At 35.9% G+C, this 25,212-nt stretch overlaps 1 protein-coding gene and 1 non-coding gene across 2 annotated transcripts in view; both read right to left on the reverse strand.

Annotated features, from left to right (window-relative positions):
• PRRG1 (proline rich and Gla domain 1) overlaps window positions 1–25,212 on the reverse strand; it is a 97,827-nt gene that overhangs the window by 42,152 nt on the left and 30,463 nt on the right. The window contains exon 2 of the mRNA XM_069463758.1: window positions 7,416–7,466. Coding sequence (XP_069319859.1) covers window positions 7,416–7,425 — 10 coding nt within the window. The 5' untranslated portion in view covers window positions 7,426–7,466. The remainder of the gene's footprint in view (window positions 1–7,415; window positions 7,467–25,212) is intronic.
• LOC138379219 (U6 spliceosomal RNA) lies at window positions 5,604–5,710 on the reverse strand. The gene has a single exon (XR_011232003.1). It is a non-coding gene; the product is annotated as a U6 spliceosomal RNA (small nuclear RNA).

Raw genomic sequence — 25,212 nt, forward strand, 5'->3', positions numbered from 1 at the left:
GATAAACGGATAAACAAACTGTGGTATATTCATACAATGGGGTATTATTCAGTCATAAAAAGGGATAAGGTACTAATACTAATACAACACGAATAAACTAAAAAACATTATGCTAAGTGAGAAAAACCAGACACATATGTGTACAATGTGGTCACATATTATAGTATTCCATTTATATGAAATATCTAGAATAAATAAATCCATAGAGATAGAAAGCAGATTAGAAGTTGTCAGAGTTTGGGAGGAGGAAGGACTACTAAGTGACTACTTAATAGGTATGGGGTCTCCTTTGAAGTGATGAAAATGTTTTGGAACTAAATGTTTGTACAACATTGTGAATGTACTAAATGCCACTGAATTGAACACTTTAAAATTGTCAAGTCTATGTTATATGAATTTTGCCTCAATTTAAAAAAATGCCAATAGTGCTGAGGTTGAGAAACTGTTCGAAACTGTTCTAAACTTATGTACCAAAGGTTATTTTGTTCTTCAATAAATAAATAGCAAAGACAAAAAGCATAATGCACTATAATGAGTTAAAAAAAAAATAGCCTGACCCTTAAATAGTTAGCCCATTTTTTTTTTGTCTTGTGGGAAAGATTTGCCAAGAAAACATGATGGCAGTTGTCAGCCTCATGAAGATTTATATTATATTATATTACTTTTATAAAATCATGAAGATAGGAGTTTATAATAAATTGGTGACATCATCTAAACTACAGAGGCATGAATATGTCACCATGATAAAGGGACTCTCCGATCCAATATAGGCCAGAAAATGAAATAATTAATTGACTTTATATGTATGCCTTAAGTTTAGTCCAGGGAGCTGCCAAATAAAATTAGGTGCTACGTTATGAGACAGTCACTTTACAAACCTTGTCAGTTTGAAGGTTCATTCCCTGTTTGAAAATATGGAGCTGTATACTCAGAGGTAAACTTTAGAAATGGCTTCAATCGAGCAGTAGTTCAGCAGTGAATCAAAGAACTTAGATATTTACTATGGTGGCTGTAAACCATCTTTCCTTCCACTAAGTCTTGATAAGTGGGGGGACATGTTCGGGTTCCTTGGGCTAAAGGAGACAAGCACCTCCAAGGACCCAGAGGAATTATGCTGCTATGTTTTAATAAGAAACAAAGACTAAATGGCAGCATTGCTATTTTTTTTTTAATAGCATGACTATATATTCATTCCTACTAGAACATTAAGGGCATGTTACTACTAAGTATGGAAAATTAATAGGGAAACTGACTTTTCATATTAAGATTTTGTAGACGGCCGGGCGCGGTGGCTCACGCCTGTAATCCTAGCACTCTGGGAGGCCGAGGTGGGCGGATCGTTTGAGCTCAGGAGTTCGAGACCAGCCTGAGCAAGAGCGAGACCCCATCTCTACTAAAAATAGAAAGAAATTATATGGACAGCTAAAAATATATATAGAAAAAATTAGCCGGGCATGGTGGTGCATGCCTGTAGTCCCAGCTACTCGGGAGGCTGAGACAGGAGGATCCCTTGAGCTCAGGAGTTTGAGGTTGCTGTGAGCTAGGCTGACGCCACGGCACTCACTCTAGCCTGGGCAACCGAGTGAGACTCTGTCTCAAAAAAAAAAAAAAAAAAAAAAAGATTTTGTAGACCTAAGATTTTCTTCTAAGTAGGGTAGGTAAGAGCTATTTCCAAAGATTAACTACTAAAAGAGAAGAAACAGAAAAAATGCTAAGTTATCTTCATATTTTTATTCTAGTTATCCTCTATAAATAAGGCCTGCCTGATTGGAAATATTAGCTATTCCAGATATATTGTTTTCTAGCAACAAAGCAAAATTAATCTTTTTGAAGATTCATGGCTAAGTATTATTCCTATTTTGTGAAGGATGTGTAGGAGCAGCTTGTGGTTTACTATTATTGAGACAGCATGATGAACTTCTTCCAGAAGCTCTGTTTTTAAGGTAGACAGTGAAATTAGTCATTAATAATTGCATGTTAGACAAATAGATACCACAAATTGCTGTTATAGCACTTAGAAGATACAGTAATAAAAGTGTGTTCTGAGAGCAAAAATTCAGACGGAAGGCAGATATATTTTTAAAAAATCGAATTCTACTGAAAGATTATAATAAAAATAATAATCCCAGAATTTTTTTAGCAAGAAAACTACAAAAAAATTGCTTTGTAGGTAAAGATAATACTTACTGGGAGTACTGAGCCTTTTATCATTTTGTCATGAACATACCAGTTGCTCGGGGATGAAATTAAAAGGTAGAATAAAGGTTTAATTTCCATCTGAAGATTAAAGATAAATACTCTAGTACAGTCATCTGGTATCTGCTGGGGATTGGTTCCAGGACCCCCTGCAAATATCAAAATGCTCAAGTCTCTTACCTAAAATGGCATAATATTTGCATATAACCTTCACACAGTCTTCTGTATACTTTAAATCATCCCTACATTACTTATAATAGCCAATACAATGTAAATGCTTTGTAAACAATGGTTATGCTGTATTTTTTTATTTGTATTAGTTTTATTGTTGTATTGTTTTTTACTTTTATTTTTTTCTGAATATTTTTGATCTGTGGTTGGTTGAATCTACAGATGTGGAACTCGCACATATGGAGGGCTGGCTGTATTATGTACATAATATTTTGTGAGCTTATATATACACATTTGCAAAATCTTCACATTCTCTTCTTTGTTGAAAATGTTAATTCTCTACTAGAATTTTGCATATAATTTTATTTATACATGCTATTCTTTATTGAACTAGTATCCCATCTTGTCATCTCATGCTGTTTTGGTGCTCCATGATAAATTATATTCTTTGTGGCAAGAAAAGCCACAAAGATAAAAATCTATCAGTCAAAAAGGGTGAGTTGCACATAGGCCAGGTAAGCAGTGTCAGGGCACTTACTTTAGGTACCTCCCTTGTGAGTTGTACAGAGCAAGATTCTAAATTGAACTGTCTTATTATCTACTATATCACTGCCAATCAGCGCTACTGCCTTTTGAATTACTGCAGCCATGTATCACTACTGCTCAGATTTTAATATTTGTGGCACTCTACTATCTGATACACATGTGTTTTAGCTGTTACCACAAATTTTGATGGACATTGAGCCATTTCCCTTGGCCTATGTGTCTAGTCCCCATGATATATGAACATCATCATATTAATAGATCTTAGAAAATAATTTCTTCTATACCTCCCACAGCAATAGATAGCTCCTAAGTTTTTAAGTCACTTTACATGCTACCGATGACTAGGATATTCAGAACATGGTTTATCAGAAGAAAAGAAAAAGACATAAGAAGACCTAGTTTTGCATTTGGCTCTGTCTTATGAGCCTCTGTTTTATAACATATAAAATGAGGATAATAATTTCTATTTATATCATAGGGTTGTCATTCAGATCAAATAACTTAATGTAGAGGAAATATCTATGAGTTATAAAGTACTCTACAGACACTTGTTAATATCAAAGTAATTATAGGTTCTTAAGAGTCTTAAATACAAAGCCCTACCTAAGAATTCATGTACAGTAAATGGAATTTCGATGCCACACACAACGGATACTAGTGGTGGCCTACTAAGAAAATAAATACACAAGTCTGTTCTCATCCTACCCCCTTTTTATTATAAGACTTAGAATTTGTTTAGAATCTTTCATGTCACGTAAATAAAAGAATGATTCTTCTGACACATATTTACAAATAATTTCTTCATCCAGTATCAAAGAATACTAAAAGAAATTCACCTCAACTTTAATTCAATTTTATTTTTTCATCTAAACTGTACAGTTGTCCAGCTGTGTTCTTTGTTTTCATGGATCCTTAATTCATTTAATGAGGCTAGTGCCATATCTTTGTGGTATTTTCCTCTGTGTCCCTTTGTGTAATACATTGAGCTACGTTTGTGAGAATCTTTGCCAAATCCAGCAAAAACTTCATTGTATAGTGGCAGAAAAGAGAAAAATGGCACACAGTAGCATCTTTCTTTTTCCCATAACAGTGTCAGCAATTAACAAATGTAATCAGGCAAACTAAGCAAAGCTTAGAGAGTAAAGGATAGAGTCTCTTTGAGATTCAGGATGCTACAAATGCTTTTGAAGTGGTCAACAAAAACAGTCAAAATGCTATCACAAGCTTCTGTATTGTTAAAGCAGTATTCTTTGAAGCACTTCCCTTGTCTCATCTCTAGGTTGGAAACATGTCCATCTTTGCAGATTACATTATTATGCCCTGTTCTTTAACAGGAACTACAGTAGACTATTCAACAACGCAGATTTGAACTGCACATGTCCACTTATACCCAGATTTTCAGCTACCCCTTCCATCCAGGACAGCAAGATAAATTCCTTCTCTTCCTCCTCCTCCTCAGCTTATGCAATGTGAAGACAATGAGAATAAAGACCTTTATGATGATCCACTTCACTTGATGAATAGTAAATATATTTTCTCTTATGATTTTCTTAAAAACATTTACTTTAGCTTACTTTATTGTGAGAATATAGTATATAATACAAATAACATACAAAATAGGTTTTGATTGACTGTTTAGGTTATTGGTAAGGCTTCTGGTCAACAGTAGGCTATTAGTAACGTTTTTGGGGAGTCAAAAGGTATACCTGGATTTTTTACTGTGTGGGGGATCAGTACCCTTAAAACCCACATTGTTCAAGGATCAACTGTTTATTAATTGCCTTACCATTTGAACAAATACTTGCTGAGGCATCTTTTAAAGTAAGCACCTAATGATCCCTTTGCTATTGACTTGGTTAGTCTGAAAAGGAAAAGAGGAAACAAGAATGGGTTGCCTTGTCTCTGTACAGTTCTCTTCTCCATATGGCTGTGGTGGTATCCAACAATCAGAATATTTTCCAAATCTACCTGAAGCTTTTGGAATTAGGTGAGGACCAACCCACGATGAGCTACTCTGTAAGCTTCCATTGACAGCTGATTTGGGGGCAGGACATGACATGAATTAGTCCCAGAACTTTGACTAGTTTTATTTTTTAAAAATTTATTTATTTTTTAAAATTTCTAAGCCATCAGAGACTGACATCTTTTGTGAATGTTTGGAAAGAATCAGAATCCCTAGGGCTAACAAATTTCCAAGGGAAGCTCTGGAGAAAACAGGAGCAAAAGCTGTCTCAAGAAGGTTCAGGAAGATATTTTCCATGACTGATCCATAATGATTGGGGCTGCCTACCAGGACCCATACAAGGGTATGGCAAGCAAGCTGTAGCATAAGGAGGAACTCACAGTTACTTGCACACCCCTAGTCCCAGCCCTGTTGCCTACAGAAAAGCATCTGATCAAATAACTTCCTTTTGACCATTGAAAGAACCAATGAAGATATACTTATTTAATAAGCACAACAATGAACAGATACCACTGCTTGATTTCATTATACTTTAGAGCTCTCAAAACACTTTTTTTTTAATTTAATTTTACAGAATCAAAGAGTCTAACAGTATATCTTGTTAGATACAGTATGTCCTCATAATGTATACATTATTTCTTGTACAATGATATGAAATAATATGGGAAATATTCATGATAAATTATTAAGTGAACAGTGCAAGTTAAAAACAATAGTTTCATATTTTAAAAATATGGAACGCTTCACGAATTTGCGTGTCATCCTTGCGCAGGGGCCATGCTAATCTTCTCTGTATCGTTCCAATTTTAGTATATGTGCTGCCGAAGCGAGCACAAAACACTTTTTTTTGACAGAGTCTCACTCTGTTACCTGGGCTAGTAAGTTTCTCTCTGTCACCTGGGCTAGAGTGCCATGGCATCACCCTAGCTCACAGCAACCTCAAACTCCTGGGTTCAGGTGATCCTCCTGCCTCAGCCTACTGAGTCGCTGGGACTACAGGTGCACACCACCATGCCTGGCTAATTTTTTCTATTTTTAGTAGAAACGGGGTCTTGTTCTGACTCAGGCTGGTCTCAAACTCCTGACTTCAAGTGATCCTCCTGCCTTGGCCTCCCAGAGTGCTAGGATTACAGGCATGAGCCACCGTACCCAGCCTCAAAACACTTTCAAATGTATTATCACATTATGCCAACCACAACTTCCTGAGGCTAGAAGTACAGAATGTATTAATCCCACCTCAAAGATGAACAAACAGTTTAGGGAGGCTCTAGGATTTGATCAATGTAGTAGAGGTAGAACTTGAATTCAGGCCTTCTGACTTTGTGTCCAGTACTCTGCTATCTATATCATACCACATCCAATCTTCCTCTGAGGGCCTTCATAGATAGCACTCTGATTTTATGATTGTGAAAATAAATAAAATTTAAAAGCTATTGGATCCTCCAAAACACTTAAAGCCTTGAGAGAAATGTGAATGTGATCTGAGTCATGCAACATACTTTGTAATTCTGCTTCTTAGATTATAACTTAACTCTCTTGCTCATTGTTCTTGTTTGTAAATGACTAGGAAAAGACCAGAGAACAGACTTCCCCCTTCCAGTCACTGACCTTTGTTATAGATTAACTGCCTCCTTTATTGTCCTGTACCTAACTCAGACCAGATAGCACCTTGAACTGGGACCCCATGACAGTTAAATCTTCAGCGTGGAATGTTAAATACACCTTTCCCGAAAGAGAAGGACCACCTTGACTCATCCATCAGATTGTTATAACTATGAATTAAGCCTTACACAGAAAGATGTTGAAATTCTGTTAAAATTCCCTAAATTTGTCTTTGTAAGTGATTCTAAACTTCTATACTTTGGAACACTGACTTCCATTCTTTGGAATCTGTGCTTCTCAGGCAGGCCTGTCCTCAACCTTTGTGCTTCAACAAACTCTCTTTAAACTAGATTCTGACCCTTTAGATTATTTTAGGTTGACATGATCTACGTTGATTATAATTATTTATGAAGTCACCATGGTGGCTGTTTAATATTAACAATGAAATGACCTTAAATTTGTCTATTGTCCACTGTCCACTGCCCATAAATAGTCTTATGAGAAAGTAAAAATAAACACAAGGAATTCATTTAATAGTTCTTAATGTTGGGCTTTAACATTTTAAGGGAAATGAAAACTGTTTACAAATCACCCTCACAGATAAATTTTTTACTGTCATTCGTTGCATAGTAGAATAATCCTCTGTTTGTTTGTTTAATGTTACTATGAACAAAACTTAGAAACCATAGGAAGAGGTATAAAGAAGCTAGGTTTTGGGCAGGTCTATGTACTATCAACTTTGAGCTATCTGACCCAGTGAGCAATGTGTGGTTGTTGGTCTTTCTCCGCATAGTCCTGCCTCAGACCAAAACCTTTTAACACTAATAAGAAATATAATTTAAATGTCCACAAAAATACTATGAGTTGCAAATTTGATTTCCTGGCTACAATGGCTATGGAGAGAGTCTAAATTATTCAAAAGGGAAAAGAAACTTACCCCTCCCCATGTTTTCTGGTGATCTCCAGCAGGTCCCTGGATTACGATTCCCTGTACAAAACAGAGCACATATACATGGTCATATTCACAGAGGCTGAGTCACTACATCAGATATGCTCCATTACAGCTGATGTGGTCAACGTGAGCATTTCATTTCAGAGTGTCCCAATCTTGCTCTCTTACATAAATGTTTTCTCTATCATAAACAGATATCTAACCTTGGAGGACAGAAACACAGTATTCTGGAAGCATGGGCTCTATATCAACTTACCATAACCTTCTTTATCTGATACTAGTTTCTGCCCTTGGCAACTTAAAATCATCATATTCGTCACATGCTTATCTCTTAGGAAAACAGTGATATCAACAAAAAATGGCAAACAAAAATGCCACAAGGTCCAATGTTAATAACCAGGCTAGCATGTTATTAGCTTGCTTGTCCCTGGCTTTACTTCAATAGCATTCTGTCACAAATCTAATACCCCTTACAGTGTAAAATTTTCCTGAATGGTGTCAAACAAAAGCATCCCTAATCAAATTATCCCTGAGGCAAAGCAGCCCACAGAGTTATTTCCAATAAACAGTATGAACCAATGACCATGAACTACTGACAACAGAACCTTTGGAGAAACAAATAAACACACTGCAATTGCAGAGGAAGGCTGTGCATGGGGGAGTAGCAATTCTGTTTTTAAAAGATGAAGAAAACATATACATACACAGAAACTAATTCATACTGTAACATTTCATTTTCTTACAGGTTTCAATCATAGAGCTACCACACATTTATTATTCACTTGTTCCCAATATAAAACTAAGCACCTGACAGGTAATACTGTAAGACATAGTCTGTCAGTCCATAAGGAATTTATAACCTACTTGAAGTTAAGCAGAGGCAATTTAGGAATACATATCATACTGAAACCTGATACCCAGGTGTGTCACACTGGAAAATCATTTTCTATCTCAAATTCTTTTCAAAAGGAAGGGCTGAATTATGTTTTTCCCAAATTACCCTCCACAGGATGGTAAAAGATGCATTATACAAAAATAGGACTTTATGATTAAATAAATGTAGAAAATGCTGACCTAAGGTTACAGGGTTTTCAGAGCCTTTAAAAATGCTAATAAGCAATGTGACAAAAGTACAATCTCAAAGTATTTGGCTTCATAGTCCTTTTTGTAAACAATCAACATTTCTCAGGAGTCTTACTCTTTGGAGTTCATTTTGGGAAACTGGACAAGATAACTGCTAAAGCCTCTTGTAGCTCTGAAATTCTATTATTTTACAATAAGATATGAATTATATGGAACAAAGTTAACATAAAGTGAATCAAGAAAGAAATCAAGGGGGCTGGATATTCAGAGAATTTTCGAGTTGAAAGTAATTTTAGAAATCATCTAATGATTTTGAAAGCAGCAGACAGCCCTCAAAAAATCTTATGCAGATCACCAATATATAAAATGGTTAGGGAAGAACTCTTCAGGTGGAATTGGGGTGGAGGGCTATAGTCCCACCGACTGGGATTTCTCCCTGAGGCAGCCTGAATATACCTCAGCAGAAACCCAGCACTATAGGAAACAGAGTTTCAAATCCAGTGACCCCTGATAAAGCTATTCTGGGAATAAGAAAGAGCTGTAACTCTTACACCTTTATACAGGAAGGTCCTCATCCTTCCCAAGTATCATCCCAATTTTAACTGTAACTCCTCAAATCAGATAAATAGAATAATCATTATGTAAATATAACTGTAAAACCTTTCTTACTCCAGGAAATACCAAAAGAAAGTCAATATATTACAATGTAATCCATGTACAAATGAGAAGCCACGAAAGAGTTAAGTAGGGAAGTGATATAGCAAAATTGGGATTTTAAGAAAGGAGATTTGAGGTGCAAGAGTGGTTTGATCAGGGACAGTGATATCAGAGATGCTAGGTAAATCTGGCAGGACTTCTTGTATTTTATTTCTTGTTTATTCTTCAATATTTAATAGTCTTTTTGAAAAGAATCAAGCCTATATGAGCTGTGTTAGGGGGAACCACAAAGGAAAGAGCTGTCAGGCATGGGCCAACATTTTCAAAGAGGAATTGCCTCTCCAGAGGTCACCATGGTAGAGACAACAGGCATCATTGGAGGTAGCTATCTTCCAGGGTAAGATAAAACCAAGAAGGCAAAAATCAATACTACCTATCAGTCATTTCATCTAGCATTCCAGTAGTAAACCTCCAAAGATCAGCATCTTATTTTAAAGAAGATAGTTTCCTTACATAGATATGAAGCTCAAGGCCTACTATGCATATCTCACCCCATACCTCAAACTCCCCCAAGTTCCCAGGTTACCTCCCTGCTTCTTCTGTTGTCATGGTCTTTCCACTCTGATCCCCTGCTGCTCTACTTTCTAGTCCTTTTTTTTCAGCTAGTGTGTGTGTGTGTCTTAGTTTTATACTTCTCTAAGCAGGAGTATTTGTCAATCTTGATTCCCAGTCAGGTCCACATCCAAAACTAAATACTACTTCTAAGGTAATGGCAACACACTTAAAAACAACAACAACAAAGCAGCTTTTAGCTAGATATTAGGAAATCTAAATAAAAATAATCACTGTCCCGTGTATTTACCCAGCCTGGCATTAAATACTCTCTACAACGAAGTTCCACCTTCCTTAATAGTTATATTATATTCCAGCCAACCCAGCTTCTATTCATCCCTTAAATATACTTTGAACTGTTCCAGTTCTATGCCTCTGCTCTTTTCTTCTGTATAATCTACTTCTACAAAAATTCCATTCATCCTTCATTATCAGTGGTGATGCCTTCCCTCATTACCTGAGCAGGAAGTAATCTCTTTTTCCTTTGAACTCTCATATAATATGGAACTTGTGTACTACCTCATACAGATGTTCATACTTTATAGTGTCTATCAGATTGTCTAATTATCAGAGGGTAAACAATTTGTCTTCTATACCTGTATCAAGCCTGTGCAAAGCTCTAGCTCATTCCCAACAAGGGTTCTAGCGGCCTACACAAACCAGACTTCAGGGAACTGCCTTATCATAATAGTATATAACAAATACCAACTGAATCTTTGAAGGCTTTCAGGGAAGATTAAATGAGAACGGTTTTAAAGTTGGTGATAACAGTAAGCAGCATCTATGAGGATACAAATAAAAATTTGGTGTTTCCCCCCCAAAATGTCTTGGTTCTATCTGACTTTTGTTTATTTTCTAGTTGGTCAATCTGTCTCAATACATTACATGTAACTATTACTACTTAAGACAGGGGTAGTATAATGTATATTTTATGAGCTGAATTTTTTAAATTAAAATTTGACTTTTAAGTTTTAGCTTCAGCTGCATTAACTATTTAAGTTTGGAATGTGTACCCCCAATTCTTTAAGAGCTTCCTTTGCCATTTTTGATGTCCCTTACATGCACTTACCCTTCTTTTCCCAGCCTCCTGTGACAATAGCCTGGAGACTCCTATTCCTGGTAGTTATTCTTCTTCCAGTAATCCTCTGAGATTCAATTATATCTAGCTCTTTATTAGTTTCGAAACACTGCAGGCTACATTTTAATTTGCAGAGAAGCACTTCTATGTTGTCTTTACTTTGCAGCCACATGGCTCTCTCATGGTTGATTAGGAAGCTCGATCACTTCACTGTCATGCACTGTGCTTAGAGGCACCATTACTATAATCTCTAGCCACCCTACTTAAGGCTTTGACAGTCCTAGCCTAGCAGTCCTAGTCCTGCTCTTCCCCAGACCCCAGGGCCCTTCTAATTTTTAAGGGCAAGAGGACCTAAGGTCCCTGTGGCATGCTCTGGAGATGAAGTGCTCCCTGAAGTCCATTCCCTCCTCATGGTGTCTCTTAAAGCCACAGCTCTCTTTAGATGCCTAATGGCTCTTCTGTGTGAAAGATTTATTCTACTAGGCCTCTGGGAGCTTCACCTCTGCATTTCTTCCACTTCTACATACTTTGCATAATAAAGATTGAATTGGTATTTGACATAGATCTATTATGATAAGGCAGTTTCACTTATGTGATCTTAGTGCTTGCAACAACCCTATGAGGTAGGTATAATAATACTTCTTGATAAGTTATAAAACTAAATTTCAGAGAAATTGAATTACTCTTCTGCACATAGCTAGTAAGTAGGAGCATCTCAGGATTTTTTTAACTTATCAATATATTCACACCAAAAGTGCTAACGTTAAAACTCAATGACTTTTCACAAACACACCTGTGTAACTGGCATCTAGATCAGGATTCAGAATACATTTCAGGATTCTAAGCTAAGGTTTCTGACACCAAGTCCAGTGCTCTTTCTCTCACATATGTAGTCATTCAACAAATATTTACTTACTTTTTATTACATTTCAACTATTTTGCTAAACATTGGGCTGTTAGCAAATAAGACATCTGTGATCCCTGCCCTAATAAGAGTTTAGCATCTATGGGGGAGCCATAACATTTTGTTTAATTATAAATAAAGGAACTTATGGTATTAGAGGAATTTAAAGAAATTCAAAATATGATTTCAGCATGGCAAGCAAGAGAGAAGGCTGGAGATAGAGACAAATGGTCAAACCATACAAGGCTTTACTGGCTGGTCAAGCATTTGGATTTCATTCTAAATGCAGTGGGAAACCACTAAGCAATGCCCTTGAATTCATAAAACAACCTATTCCCTAAGAGCTTGCTTAATCCTTCAATTACCCTAACCTTTAGGTACTTCATATGTGCCATTCACTTCACCAGGCCCATCACCTCAAATGTATAAAAACAATAATTTATATAAAACCTTGAGATATAGGTATATCACATGCAGATTTACATATTAATTATTTATAAATTAATAAATTATAAAATTATAATATATTATCAAATACTTTTTAAAATTACTGTAAATAGTTATACGTGCTGTCCCTCAGCACTATATACACTCAGCAACAGTACCAAAATGCTGTCAGGTATTGCTGGATTTCAGGGATACTTATCCAAATCTCTAGAGCAAAGCTAGGCAAGTTATACAGATAAAGAAAGGACATTTAGTTTCATTCTGTCCTCTGGTCCTCCTCAGATTTGGATATAATAATATGTAGCAAATTCAGCACAGTCATCTTTTTAATTCAACAGATACATACTGTGTGTCTACTCAAAAGTACACAGTGTGTGTGTACTGCATGCCTAGGTGTGGGGTGGGAGTGATGCAACAGTAAGCAAAACAGACAAAACTCCCTGCCCTCATGAAAGTTACAATCCAAAGGGGAAGAAATCATTAACCTGTGCCTATATATTTAAATAAGCAAATATAGTATGTTAAATAGTGATAAATAGTGGTAGATATCAAGGAGAAAAAATTAGGCAAGAAAGGAGGTCAGAAATTATTTAAATAATGATTGTGTAAGACAAGCACTTCTGTTTTTTTGATACTTGTCTCTTACTAGTTTACTAATGACACAACAGTTGATGTATACCAGGGGTCAGTGGACATTTTCTGTGAAGGGCAAAGAGTAAATATTTTAGGCTTTCAAGGCCTTGTGGTCTCTGTTGTAACTACTCAACTTGTTATTATGGCACAAAAGCAGCCACAGAAATGAATTTGTATGGGGCTATGTTTTAACAAAACTTTATTTATGTCCACTGAAATTTGGATTTTATATAATTTTCACATATCATGAATAATCTTCTCTAAATTTTTTCAGCCTTTTAAAATCGTAAAAACCATTCTCAGTTCATTGCCACACAAAAACAGGCATCAGGCCATTATTTGTTAATCCCTGGTGTATACAACAAAATGGCTTACTGAATTTTCACAAATCAACAAGTCAGAAGAAATACAAAGAAGCTCAGCTTAAGTATTATTGAAACACAATGATCCAGCACCATCAATAACAACAGTTAGAAAATTCTCTAATAACTTTCAAGTGAGAGATATTAATTTTATATGACAGTGGGACTTACATTTCTAGTGTACAATAAAATATTAAAGATAATGGTATAGCCATCTAAATAAATCATGCTAAAACTATAGAAGTACCTCAGTGAATAAGAAGTTATTGCAAACTACACCAAACAATCTAGATGTCTATAAACCACTTGATGAAGTCAACTGTATTCCCTAACAGAAATAGTTTATTTCATCCACAGTGATATTTCAATTTTCACCTCCATCCCAATAAAACACAAATCTATATATCCAGTCTTGACCTTTCCCTTGAATTCCACAATTCCAAATGCCTCAGAGAGACCTACACCTGATATGTTGCCACCATCTGAAACACCACAGATCTAAAACCAAGTATTTTCTCCACCACACATGTAAGTTAGCTTCTCCTCTAAATTCCATAATTATATTAACAATACTTTCATTCTCTAATTCAACCCAAGTATTGTGAGATGACATTTTAAGATACTAACTAAAGTTTTGTTTCTCCCAAGAGTTTACTTTTTCCTTCTTTCTTTACTCTTTACCCACCACCTCCCTCACAAGTAGTTAAGCCATTCTATGTTCATTGCTTCAAATGAAAGACAAGCATGGGTCAGAAAAAGAGAAAAAATAAGTTTTCCTATCTTCTAAGGACTTGGGAGAAATGAGAGGTCTTCTAGCAGAGATGAAATGATTGAAGAAAATAGTGAGAGCACAAGTTTCCCCTTCAATCACACCCACCCAAACCCCTTTCCCAGGCTGGAAAGTCTCCTCTGGATTGAAGGGAAGAAAGAAATCAGTAGAGCCTAGAAAGTAAGGGTCAGACCTAAAGACCTAAAGGAAACAAGAGACAAAATGAAGGACTATTTTCAGTTAGGGGCATTACTTGAATGCTCAGAAGCCCCTTGGTAGTGGGTTCAGCATCTACAGACCATAAGAACAAGCATATGGACAGAATCTTTCCTGGGGGTGCATGCTGAGGGCTTCTCTTGGACAGTAGCCATCCCTTTGTTGATGACCTCCCTATTGAAAGGATGACTATCCATGCCTGAGGCTTTAGCCAATCCCCATCCATTTGTCCCATGTAAATAGCCATCCTTGCAACTTTCCTGGACCATAAGCCCAGAATAACAGAGCCTTGGACACTCTGTGGAAGTGATGGTAATAGAGGTGGTTATAGTGGTGAGGGCAAGCTCTGCACTTGGAATTAGCAGGATGAGGAAAGGGGTAGCAGGCACTAGGAACCACTAGCCTGATTTCTTACACCATAAATGAGTTTTATGTGTTTTTGATCTTCACAATATAAATGTAATCATAGTGTATACTCTTTCGGATCTGACTTCTTTTGCTCAACAACTTGTTGTGAGATTCATCCATATTGTTGCATGTAGTTGTAGTACATTTATTCTCATTACTGGCTCCATAAAGGTATATATTCCTATTTACATATTCATTCTACTATTGATGAACATTTGGGTTGTACTATGGTCCAAATGTTGGTGTCCTCCCCAAATTCCTATGTTGGAACCTAATATCCAATGTGGTAGTATTAAGAGGTGGGGCCTTTGGGAAGGAATTAATCCATGAGGGCTCCAGCCTCATGAATGGGATTACTGTCCTTATAAAAGAGGCTGAGAGAGCTTCTCAGACCCTTCCAGTATGTGAGGACATAGCAATAAGGAACCATCTTTGAAGCAGATGGTGAGCCCTCACCAGACACTAAATCTGCTGGCATCTTGATCTTTAACTTCCCAGCCTCCAGAACTGTGAGCAATAAATTTCTGTTTTTGATAAATTACCTCAAGTATTTTGTTATAGCATCCCAAACTGACTAAGGTATTCAGTTTAGAGAATGCAGTAAAACAAACTCCTATTACACAGGTTTAAAACAAAGGCAATATCCATGGCTCAGTCTAACATAACCAATCAGTAAAACCTACTCACTTCTTTGCTGTAACACCTGATCTCTGGCTTTCCATTCTCACCAGTACAAATTCTCATCATATTTCTTCAAGTTGATAGTATACTTCACAAGGACAGGAAATACCTTAATTCTCTGGAATTAATTAAGGTGCTTAAGGAACAGTTATTGCACATGTGTAATTACTACTATCAAAGTGATCACTAATAACTTTTAATGTAGAAATGTAATTGATATTTTGATATCTTGGTTTATAAGATCTTGGAATTTTTTAAAAGCATCCTATTTTAGGTCTCTCTCAGTATCTGAAATATCCCTGAGGCCCACTTGCCAATACTAAAATAGCCTAGTATTAGATACACACTTCTCCTGACCTTTAGTAAGATGCTCAGAAGGAGGTAATATAGAAGTAGGAGTGAAAAAGAGGAGGTAAGTTCTGGTAGGCTATTTGAATGCAACCCATAGCTTTAATGTCATCAGGAGAAACTTAAAATAGGCTTTTAGCATGACAACCCATGAGAATAATAACAGCATCAGATAATAACATAATGCTTTTTTATCAGATCATTACATATATTAATTTCTTTAATCTTTGCAATCTTATGAGTTAAATATAGTACTATCATTATTCCCACTTTACAGATAAAGAATTTGATGCAACGTGGTTAAGAAATTTGTCCAAGGTCATAGAGTTTATAAAGTAGCAGAGCTAAGATTCTTACCCAGGCAATATGGCTCAATGATGATATACAATAGTATATTCTTGACCAGGGGTGGGTATTTCTTTCTCCAAATGGGGTGAGAGTTCTACAATTTAAACATGTATTAGATTGAGCTATCTGTGGGCAAATGTAAGTATGGATTTTAAAGATACTTTATATATGCAAATAAAGCTTTTTGGCCATTAAAAAGAATGAGAGGAGGGATTACAAAGGGACAGGAAGAAACTTTTGCGGGTGATAGGTTGCTCATTATCTTGATTGTCATGACAAATTCATGAATATATATATGCATAAAAATGTATCCAATTGTACGCTTTAAAGATGTGCATGTATGCCCCTTGTGTGTCAATTATACCTCAATAAAGCTATACACAAAAAGGATGAAATAGATCTATAGATGAACGAATCACAAAAAAAGGATGCCCACAATGTATTGAGTACAGAAAAAAATTATAATGCAGTATTCATATCATTTATTATATACATAAAAACAGATATATAAGATCATAAATACAAAATGTTATCTGTGGGAAGTTTTTGTAACCTGTGGTAATACAAAGAGCTTCCACTGAGGCCTCCCTCAGCAGGTAAATGAGGGGGCCATCTTGGAAGCAGATCCTCCAGTCCCAGTCATGCCTTCAGTTGACTACAGCCCTAGCTGACATCTTTATAGCAATCTCATGAGAGATTACCTCCTTCTGTGCCAAAACCACTCAGGTGAGCTGTTCCTGGACTCCTGACTCTCAGAAACTGTGTGAGATAACAAATGTTTGTTATTTGAAGCTGCTAAGTTTGGGGGTAATTTGTTATGCAGCAGTAGATAAAAAATACAGCATATATTGTTATTTTATTTAATTTAAAAAATATAAAGCAGACATACAGAAAAGTATATAAATTGTAAATATACACCTTGTTGAATTTTCACAAAATGAGCACATCTATGTAACAAGCACCCAAATCAAGACACTGAACAGAACATTATTAGCACCCAAGAAGTTCTCCTTATGCTCCCTGTCCAGTTACTACCTCCCAATAAAGGTAACCACTAGTTTGATTTCTTATACTGTAAATGAGTTTTGCCTGTTTTTGAACTTCATATAAACAGAATCATAGTGTATACTCCTTTGGTTCAAGCTTGTTTTGCTCAACATCATGTTCGTGAGATTCATCCATATTGTTGCATGTAGTCGTAGTTCATTAATTCTCACTACTGATTCCATGTTAGGTATATATCCCTGTTTGTTTATTCATTCTACTATTGTCTACATTTGAGTTGTTTCAAGTTTAGGTTTATTACAAATAGTGCTGTAAACATTCTTATATATGTCTTTTGATGAACTCATATCTATTTCTGTTGGGTGTATGCCTAGAAGTGGAATTACTACATAGGCTGCCTATATTCAGCTCTAGTCATTACTGCTAAGCAGTTTGCCAATGTGGCTATACTAATTTAAACTCCCAGAAGTAGCACAGCACAGTTCCAGTTGCTCCATATCTCAACATTCTTGCAGACTCTTGGTATTGTCTGTCCCATCTTTGCTACTCTGGTTGGGGGTAGTATCACATTGTGCATTTTCCTGATAAGTGACGAAGATGAACACCACTTTGTAAGTTAATCAGACATTTGAACGTCTTTTGTGATGTGCCTGTTTCAAGTCTTCAGTCCATTTAAGCATACATTACTTTTAAGATCAGCAAAAGGCCATAATTTTCTAAACTAATGAATTTTCTATGGTAGTGTGAAAACAAGTGTCTTTGAGCAGCAGAACAGTGCTATCAAAAAGAAAAAAAAAGCTAGAACTAAAAGTAGGAATAATGAGGTGCCTCTTCTACATCTAGAAATGTTTTGAGAAGAGAGCAAGAAAAGCAGTAAGGCAGAAGGAATCTTTAAAGCAGAAATGAGACAAAATAGGGAGAGCCTATTATGAAGATGATGCATGTGAACAGGATTTGCTTCTTTTTGGTAAGTAGGAAGTAAATCACACACAGGAGATAGCTCACAAATCATATGTTAGCCTTAGTCACAGTCCAGAAAGGTTTTTCTGTGGAAAAGAAGGGGCACAGATGGGCTTTAACCCTACTATACAGTGCTATATACAGAGCAGTTCAGTGCTACTAGGCAAAACAATAAATATTCTGCAAATGGGAAAGTATCTCACCTGTAAGTATGGTCCCATTACATCATACTTCTCAAAAGAGGAAAAATGATCATTTATATATGCCCTTAAATAGCCAATAAGCATCTACTAACCTTCCTTTAACCTCACAAGCCTACATTAGGCTTTATTTCCTTTCTTTCTTTTATGAGTTACCAGAATGTACTATGGCATTAGCTGCTTATTTTTAGTTTACTGATTAAATTTTAATAAGACTCTTCAGATAGCAGAACAATCAGTTAAAGAAAGTTAATATTGCTGGACAAGATCAATGCATAATGGACACCATGTGTGAGTGAAAATAGAGGAATAAACAATGTGGCTTTGTTTGTATTATTTTAGGGATACCACAGCACAGAATTTGAGCAAATGTAAAAAACTGGTGTTTTAAATGTGACCATGTAAGAAGTTCAGGTATTTTAAATTTTTTTTAAATAAATAAGGTCAGATATACTAAATAACTTCAAGAGCTCAACACAGACAATTCCACCAGAAAGAAATAGGTTCTCACATTTTTAATTCTCCCTTTGTCCTACTATATATGCATGTCACAAAAATGACATTGAAAAATCATTGCAAAAAGCATATGGGACAAATTTGATATGCCTCTGAGGTCTTAGAATAAAAAAGTTTTTTCTGTGACATGTAATATTGTTGCAGCACTATCTAACAAATAATGTCACTGTAGTGAGTATGTTTAAGGATATTGGATTAAAACTACAGGGAGAACTAAAATTTAATGGCCTGATACAAACAATTAAAACATCAATTTCAATTCTAAAGAAGTATATTTGCAGGATTGAGTTCTTAAACAGGATTTACAGCTTCTTCAATAAAGACTGTTTCTAAGTAAAGGTCCATTTCCTGTATCATTAAAATTTTTTTAAAGAAATTTGTCTCAAAAAAATAAATTGATAATGTTACACAACTATAAGAATTACACCCTATAAAAGCATGAGTGTGGGTTTATTTGTAAGGTAAAATTAAAAGGCCCATGAAGAAACACTTTTTTCCTTTGTAAACGAGTACCTTCTCCTACAGAAGCAGGCCAGACAAAATCGCATGGATGGATTCCTAGGAGAAGCTGTTGTTTTGGGGCAAACTAACCACATAGGTAAAGAAAATCTAAAGATGATGAGGAATGCTAGGATTGAATTGTGTGGTGCTTTTTTTTTTAAACTCCTCAGCTCACTCTAATTGAACTGGGGAGCTATGAATTCTCAGACAAAAAGCAGAAGAGAACTGAACCAAAGGTCCTGGAGAGTCCACAAACTAGAAAATGAGATTAATTACATTTGACTAGAAATCACCAATCCCCAAAGGGAGATTTAATCTCATAATGATGTCCTATTTTGTTTAACACTGGCATAAATCATGTATATCTTATTTGATGCTATATCTCCAAACTCATCACTATACTTGACACATACTAGACATGCACATTTTATTGAATAAAGAAGATATCTTAACAAGTTGAGCTTGTGTGAGATTCCACTTTGTGTCCTACTTTTTTATCCATTGTAAGAATCTTCCTATGAAATTAAACACTTAATAAACATGATTCTTAATAGTTGCATTATATTCATGTACCATAATTTAACCATTCCCTAAATGTACCATTTGGAAATAAATCTTGTTATACACATGCATTAAAAAATTATGCAGCCATTAAGAATTGATTCTTTTTCCTGTTATAAATAATGTAGCAGTGTATATTTTAAAATATAAATTGTTATTCTTATTTCTGTTTATGTTCTTAAGACAGATGAATGTGAGAACCTGGATTTAGACATCTGAATTTGAAGATAAAGCCATCTTATCCTTTGGGACAACCAAGCATATATCGCTGGGAAAATTAAAGAGGGGGTTATCAACTCTTTTCACACATGCATAAATTAGTTTAATCAGCTTGCTTCTTAATACATAGCTGAAAGAAATTACAAAAATTGGAGTTTTCCTATGGTGAAGTGGAAATGGTATGGCAGTGAAAGGATCACGAAGGGTAGGTGTGGGATAATTGATCCTGATCATGCAATACACACCAAGCCAGTCTGTTCTGTTCCTCAATCAGTTGTGATATATTTCTGGGACTATGTTTCCTCTCCTATAAAAGGCTTCCAAGTGAAACTTACTGAGACTCAGGGAAGCTTGAGAAGGAAGGGCCAAGAGATAATTTGTGCACACCTTGAGGTATTAATTGCAGGGGTTATTATATGCCTATGGTCAATTATTGCTTTACTTCTCAAACCATCTTATCTAAAAGTTCAATTGTTATTATTTCTGGTTATCAACTAATTGGTGCCCCAGATTACCACCAAATCATGATAAAGAAGAAAATGTCCACCAATTAAACACATTAAACTTAATATTTCTGTATCAAATTCACTTTATTTATTCATACCCTACCTAGTTCTGGAAAGAATTAAAGATGATTTATATAAATTCACATAATTAAGAAATATAAAATAAAAGTTTAAAAATAAGCATTTGAGGAAAACATGTAAAAGGAAAGATCAGAATAAAAGAGATAGGACAAAGATAGGATGTAGGTTTGTACACAAAAAAAATCTGTTGAAAGGTTCTGTAACTTTGATAAAGGAAGAGATAGACATCCTAGTAGCCAATGCCAAAAAACACAATTAGTTACATGATCCATGATATTCCTAAGATAAAAACAAACCAGTTGCCTAGAAGTTTCATTAGTTATGATTTTGAGATTAGAGAGAAAAGTTATCCCTAGTGTCCTCAAAAGAAGAAATGTAATGAAAACTGTCTTCAACATCCATATAGTAAATGCAATAACACATTTTATAGCACAATTTCTTCTAGCTTCTTTCTTATAAGTAGGCCAAGGGCAAGATAGCACGGAAGCAACATACTCTACATTTATATGTTTAGAAATTGGCCCACTCAAATGGCTTCCTAAAACAGCCTAGACACAATCAAAAACACACCCAGTGGAATGACCATGCCAAAGGAAACTCATTGCACCTGGCTGATTCACACCAATGTCTGATGGCTACTCTATAAGCCAAACTTAAAAGATCTGACTCACTCTGCTGGCTTTTCTCCAAAAAGAGCAGCAGTCCTGAAAGAAATGCTGATCAGCAACCCCACGGGCCAAGAGAATTCAGAATATCATTCCATTCTAAATAATTAAGGACAAGGGATTATAGTTCATTTGGGATTATCCTTGAGTCCCTAAGAATTACTACTCTCCAAAAGCAGACTGGAAAGCTTGCCAAGTTGGTTTACCGAATAAGTATAGCCCTGGGATCAATCAGCCAAACAAAACAGAATGTTTGTTATTATATAGTTAGGGCTAAAAAGTAACCCCCAAACCTTATATTGGAACCCAGTTGTCTGGAGACAATGTACTTAATGGTTATAGTACTGGGTGGTGGGAAATTTTTGCGGACTATTACCACTTTTCATTTTCAGGTGAGTTCAAATCCCTGTGTAAATTCTTTCTTTCCCCTAGTTACATATCTTTTCATCAGAGTTGAGGTAAGTGAACAGAGGGGTACAGAGGGAGTTCTGTCTAAAGATTTTATTTTTTTTTTTTTTTGCTCCCTCAGCTCTGCATCAAGAAGAGTATTTTTGCCATTTTACTTGATCTGCTCATTAAGAACCCTGTGAGTCTAGAAAGGTGAATGATATCATACCTGTTTTACAGATAAGGAAACCAAGGTTTGGTTTGGTTATGGAGCCACTACTTGATAGAACCTGTAGTTCCACATTCCAGGTCTGGTTGTTACTATGAATTAAAATAAAATCTTAAGGCACACCCCCTACCAGCTGACTGAATGGACCCCCTCTTGGCCAAAGGAATATTCTAAAATTAAATTGCCTGCCAGGAGAAGGGAGGTCAGACAAGCCTCATCATGACCCCCCCTCCCTTCTTGGGGACATCCTTTGTAACCCACTAAGAGGCCTAAGGGTATGTAAGACAAACCTGCAGGTCCTCAATTTACATAACAAATATACGTCACCATGGCTTATCTCTGATAAACAGCTCCTTATGTTAAAATATTCCAAGCCTTTAGACAAAGCTTCATGTCTTTAGCCCGATTACAAGTCAAAGAATCTTTAAACCCACCTATAATCTGGAAGCCCCTTTTTGGGCCAAACCAATGTATGCCTCCCACGTATTGATTTATGACTTTACCTGTAACCCCTGTCTCCCTGAAATGTATAAAACCAAACTGTAACCCAGCCACAGAGAGTCCACCTGCTCAAGGCTTCCGGGGTGTGGCTCCAGCTCATGATTCTCAAATTTGGCTCAGAATAAATCTCTTTAAAATTATTTTACAGAGTTTGGCTTTTTTTCTGTTAACATTACTCTAGTGCTGTCCCCACTATAGTATTGAAACAAGAATGGAAAATTCTCAACTCTCAGCTTAATTTCATATGTCCTACAGTAGATTTTCTAATATTAAAATGGCTATTTTGTGACTTGCAATTAAAAGCAACAAATACAAAGACATGCAAACCCAAATCAGAAGTCCTAAGACAAGGCTCTCAGAGTTCTGGTCCCTGTTATTTGCTCTTCCACTACAAAAATACCCTATAAATTGAGTCACACTAGCTCTCTACAAATGCTGTATATTTCCCCACTTCCAAGCCTTTGTTCACACTATTTAAATAAAATATGATGTTCTTTCTTTTTGGTTTATTTGAATCCTAAAGCCATTATTGACAGTATAATTCCCCTCCTCCTTAGAAATGCATCTCCATCAGCCCAGCAGGATGCAATCGCCCTGCTCCCTGAATTTCTGTAGCATTAAAATCTCTAGTACTCATTCTTGTTTGCCCACAAATTTCTAACTGTATGTGTATTATTTTCCCCAGATTGCAAACTGCTTGGGGGATTAGGCCATGAATTGGCCCATCTGCATTGATCATAGCATAGCATCCCAAACCCAGTTGGCACAGAGAAAGCACACATTAATTGACGGCTAAGACACCAAATTCCCTGGACAGGCTAAAGAAACCAGTTGCCTACTTGATTATCTTTCTTTCACTGTAAATTCGAATAATCTTTTAATTTCCCATTTTCCTCTTTACTGTTCTTTTTCTACTTTATCCATAACACAAAACCAAATTATATGTTTTAACACTGGGTTGAATACAGATTCTTGTATGACATAGATAAGGCATATTTTCTAGTCACCAAACTGATGCATATTTAAGGCAGACAACTTGGAAAATGCATAAATTTTAATTGCTGCTTCATAATCCATTTTGTGAATATTTATCATTTATTTAACCAGTCTTCTATTAGTGTTGTTAAATTAAGTTTAACCTAAACCTGCCTCCTTACATATTTTAAGTTCGGATCAAAAGGTTTCTCTGTACATAGTAAACTGTAACCTAATTGGGTGTGTAAACAGACTGTAACCTACTCTTATACCAATCACTGAGTTTTGGCCAAACGCAGCCAACTGTTCAAAGTGTGTTCAAATAAGCTATAACCATTCCAGCTGTTTCTGTGTCTCACTTCCATTTTCTGTATGTCACTTTCCTTTTTCTGCCCATAAATTCTCTCTGACCACACAGCAGTGCTGGAGTCTCTCTAAACCTACTCTGGTTTAGGGGCTGCCTGATTCGTAATCATTCTTTGCTCAAACTCTGTTAAATTTAATTTGTCTAAAGGTTTTCTTTTAACAGTGTTTGTTTAGGATGGTTCCATTTTTTCATTATAAATAACACTGATAAATGTATTCACCTAAAATTTTATACACATCTCTTATTATTTTCTGAGATTAAATTTCTAGGATCATAATTATTGCTAACTTGCCATCCAGAAAGTTTATACCAATTTCATTTTCATCACCAGTGTACAAGAGTGCTTGTTTACAAAGAGCAGTTGCCTCAGGTTGGCAGTAAGAGGGACTGGCAGTGCAGGAAGGAGGGGGATAGTAAGCGACCAAGATTAGGGAGAATTGGGTTTAAAAAATATTTGAAATAAAACGGTGGCCATAGAAGTTTTTATTATACTGACTTCTCTTTTTGTGTGCTGAACTTTTGTAATTAAAGAAAACTACCTGCAGTATTCCCCACATTTGTCAGCAATGAATATTAGCATTTTCTGTTTCAACTTAGTGCATCCAATAAGTGAAAAGTGGTATCCTGTTGCTTCAGTTTACAATTTCTTGATCACCAGTAAGGTTGAATACATAATATATGATGTAGGTATGAGCAAGCTGTATCTCTTCTTTTATAACTTTTGGTTAAAATTGTGTGCTTTCTGTTCTAAGTTCAAAAGCATGCAAGAACATTTTCTCTCTCTCAAAAAATAAAACTTCTACCCAAAACAACTACCCTCTTAGTAGGATTTTTACATGTGTGGCTCTTCCTCTTCACATATGTGGCCCTCAAGGGAAAAATATCTCCTCTACCAAATCGGACATAAATTTTCTAGAAACAATTCAAAAACAGGCCTTCAGAAAAGCTCCTTCCTTTCCAAGAACAATTGCATGCAAGGCCTGTGGAGAAAAGCTTGGTCCCCGAGGAAGGGAATTTGTCATATCACTGCAGGGTTTTCCTCTTGCTGTAATAAGGACTGAAAACAAATGTTCTGTATTCAGATAAAGAAAGGGATGTTAAAACTTACAACTTTTTAGAGAACGCAGTAAGGAACACATGTAAACTCATGAATCATGGGAAGGAGGTCACTAAGAAGGCAATGGAAACTAAGAGCAGGGGGCAGCATCAAGAATTAGAGGATCCTAAGGGTTTCCAGCTGCCCTCAGCTTCATTCCAACCAGCTTAAAGAGAGTATCTCACTGATAACCAGGCACTCTATGTTGATACAGAAATTAAACAAACTCACACTACAAATAAGGGAACCCATCAAATGCTAAACCCCTCCCTCTATCAAATTCAATTCACAAAAGGAAGAAAGAATTGAAAGCTAAAGGGCATCTAGAAATCATGGAATCTTAGGAAGTAGATAGATTATTTATGGAATCTATCATTTACAGAATTCAATGTTTTCCATACTGCTGGGGCCAAGTTCTTGAAATAATATTCTCTTGTACTACTGCTTATTTCTACCTCTGACCATAT

Source organism: Eulemur rufifrons, chromosome 30 (genome assembly GCF_041146395.1).
Source record: "Eulemur rufifrons isolate Redbay chromosome 30, OSU_ERuf_1, whole genome shotgun sequence".
Taxonomy (NCBI): domain Eukaryota; kingdom Metazoa; phylum Chordata; class Mammalia; order Primates; family Lemuridae; genus Eulemur; species Eulemur rufifrons.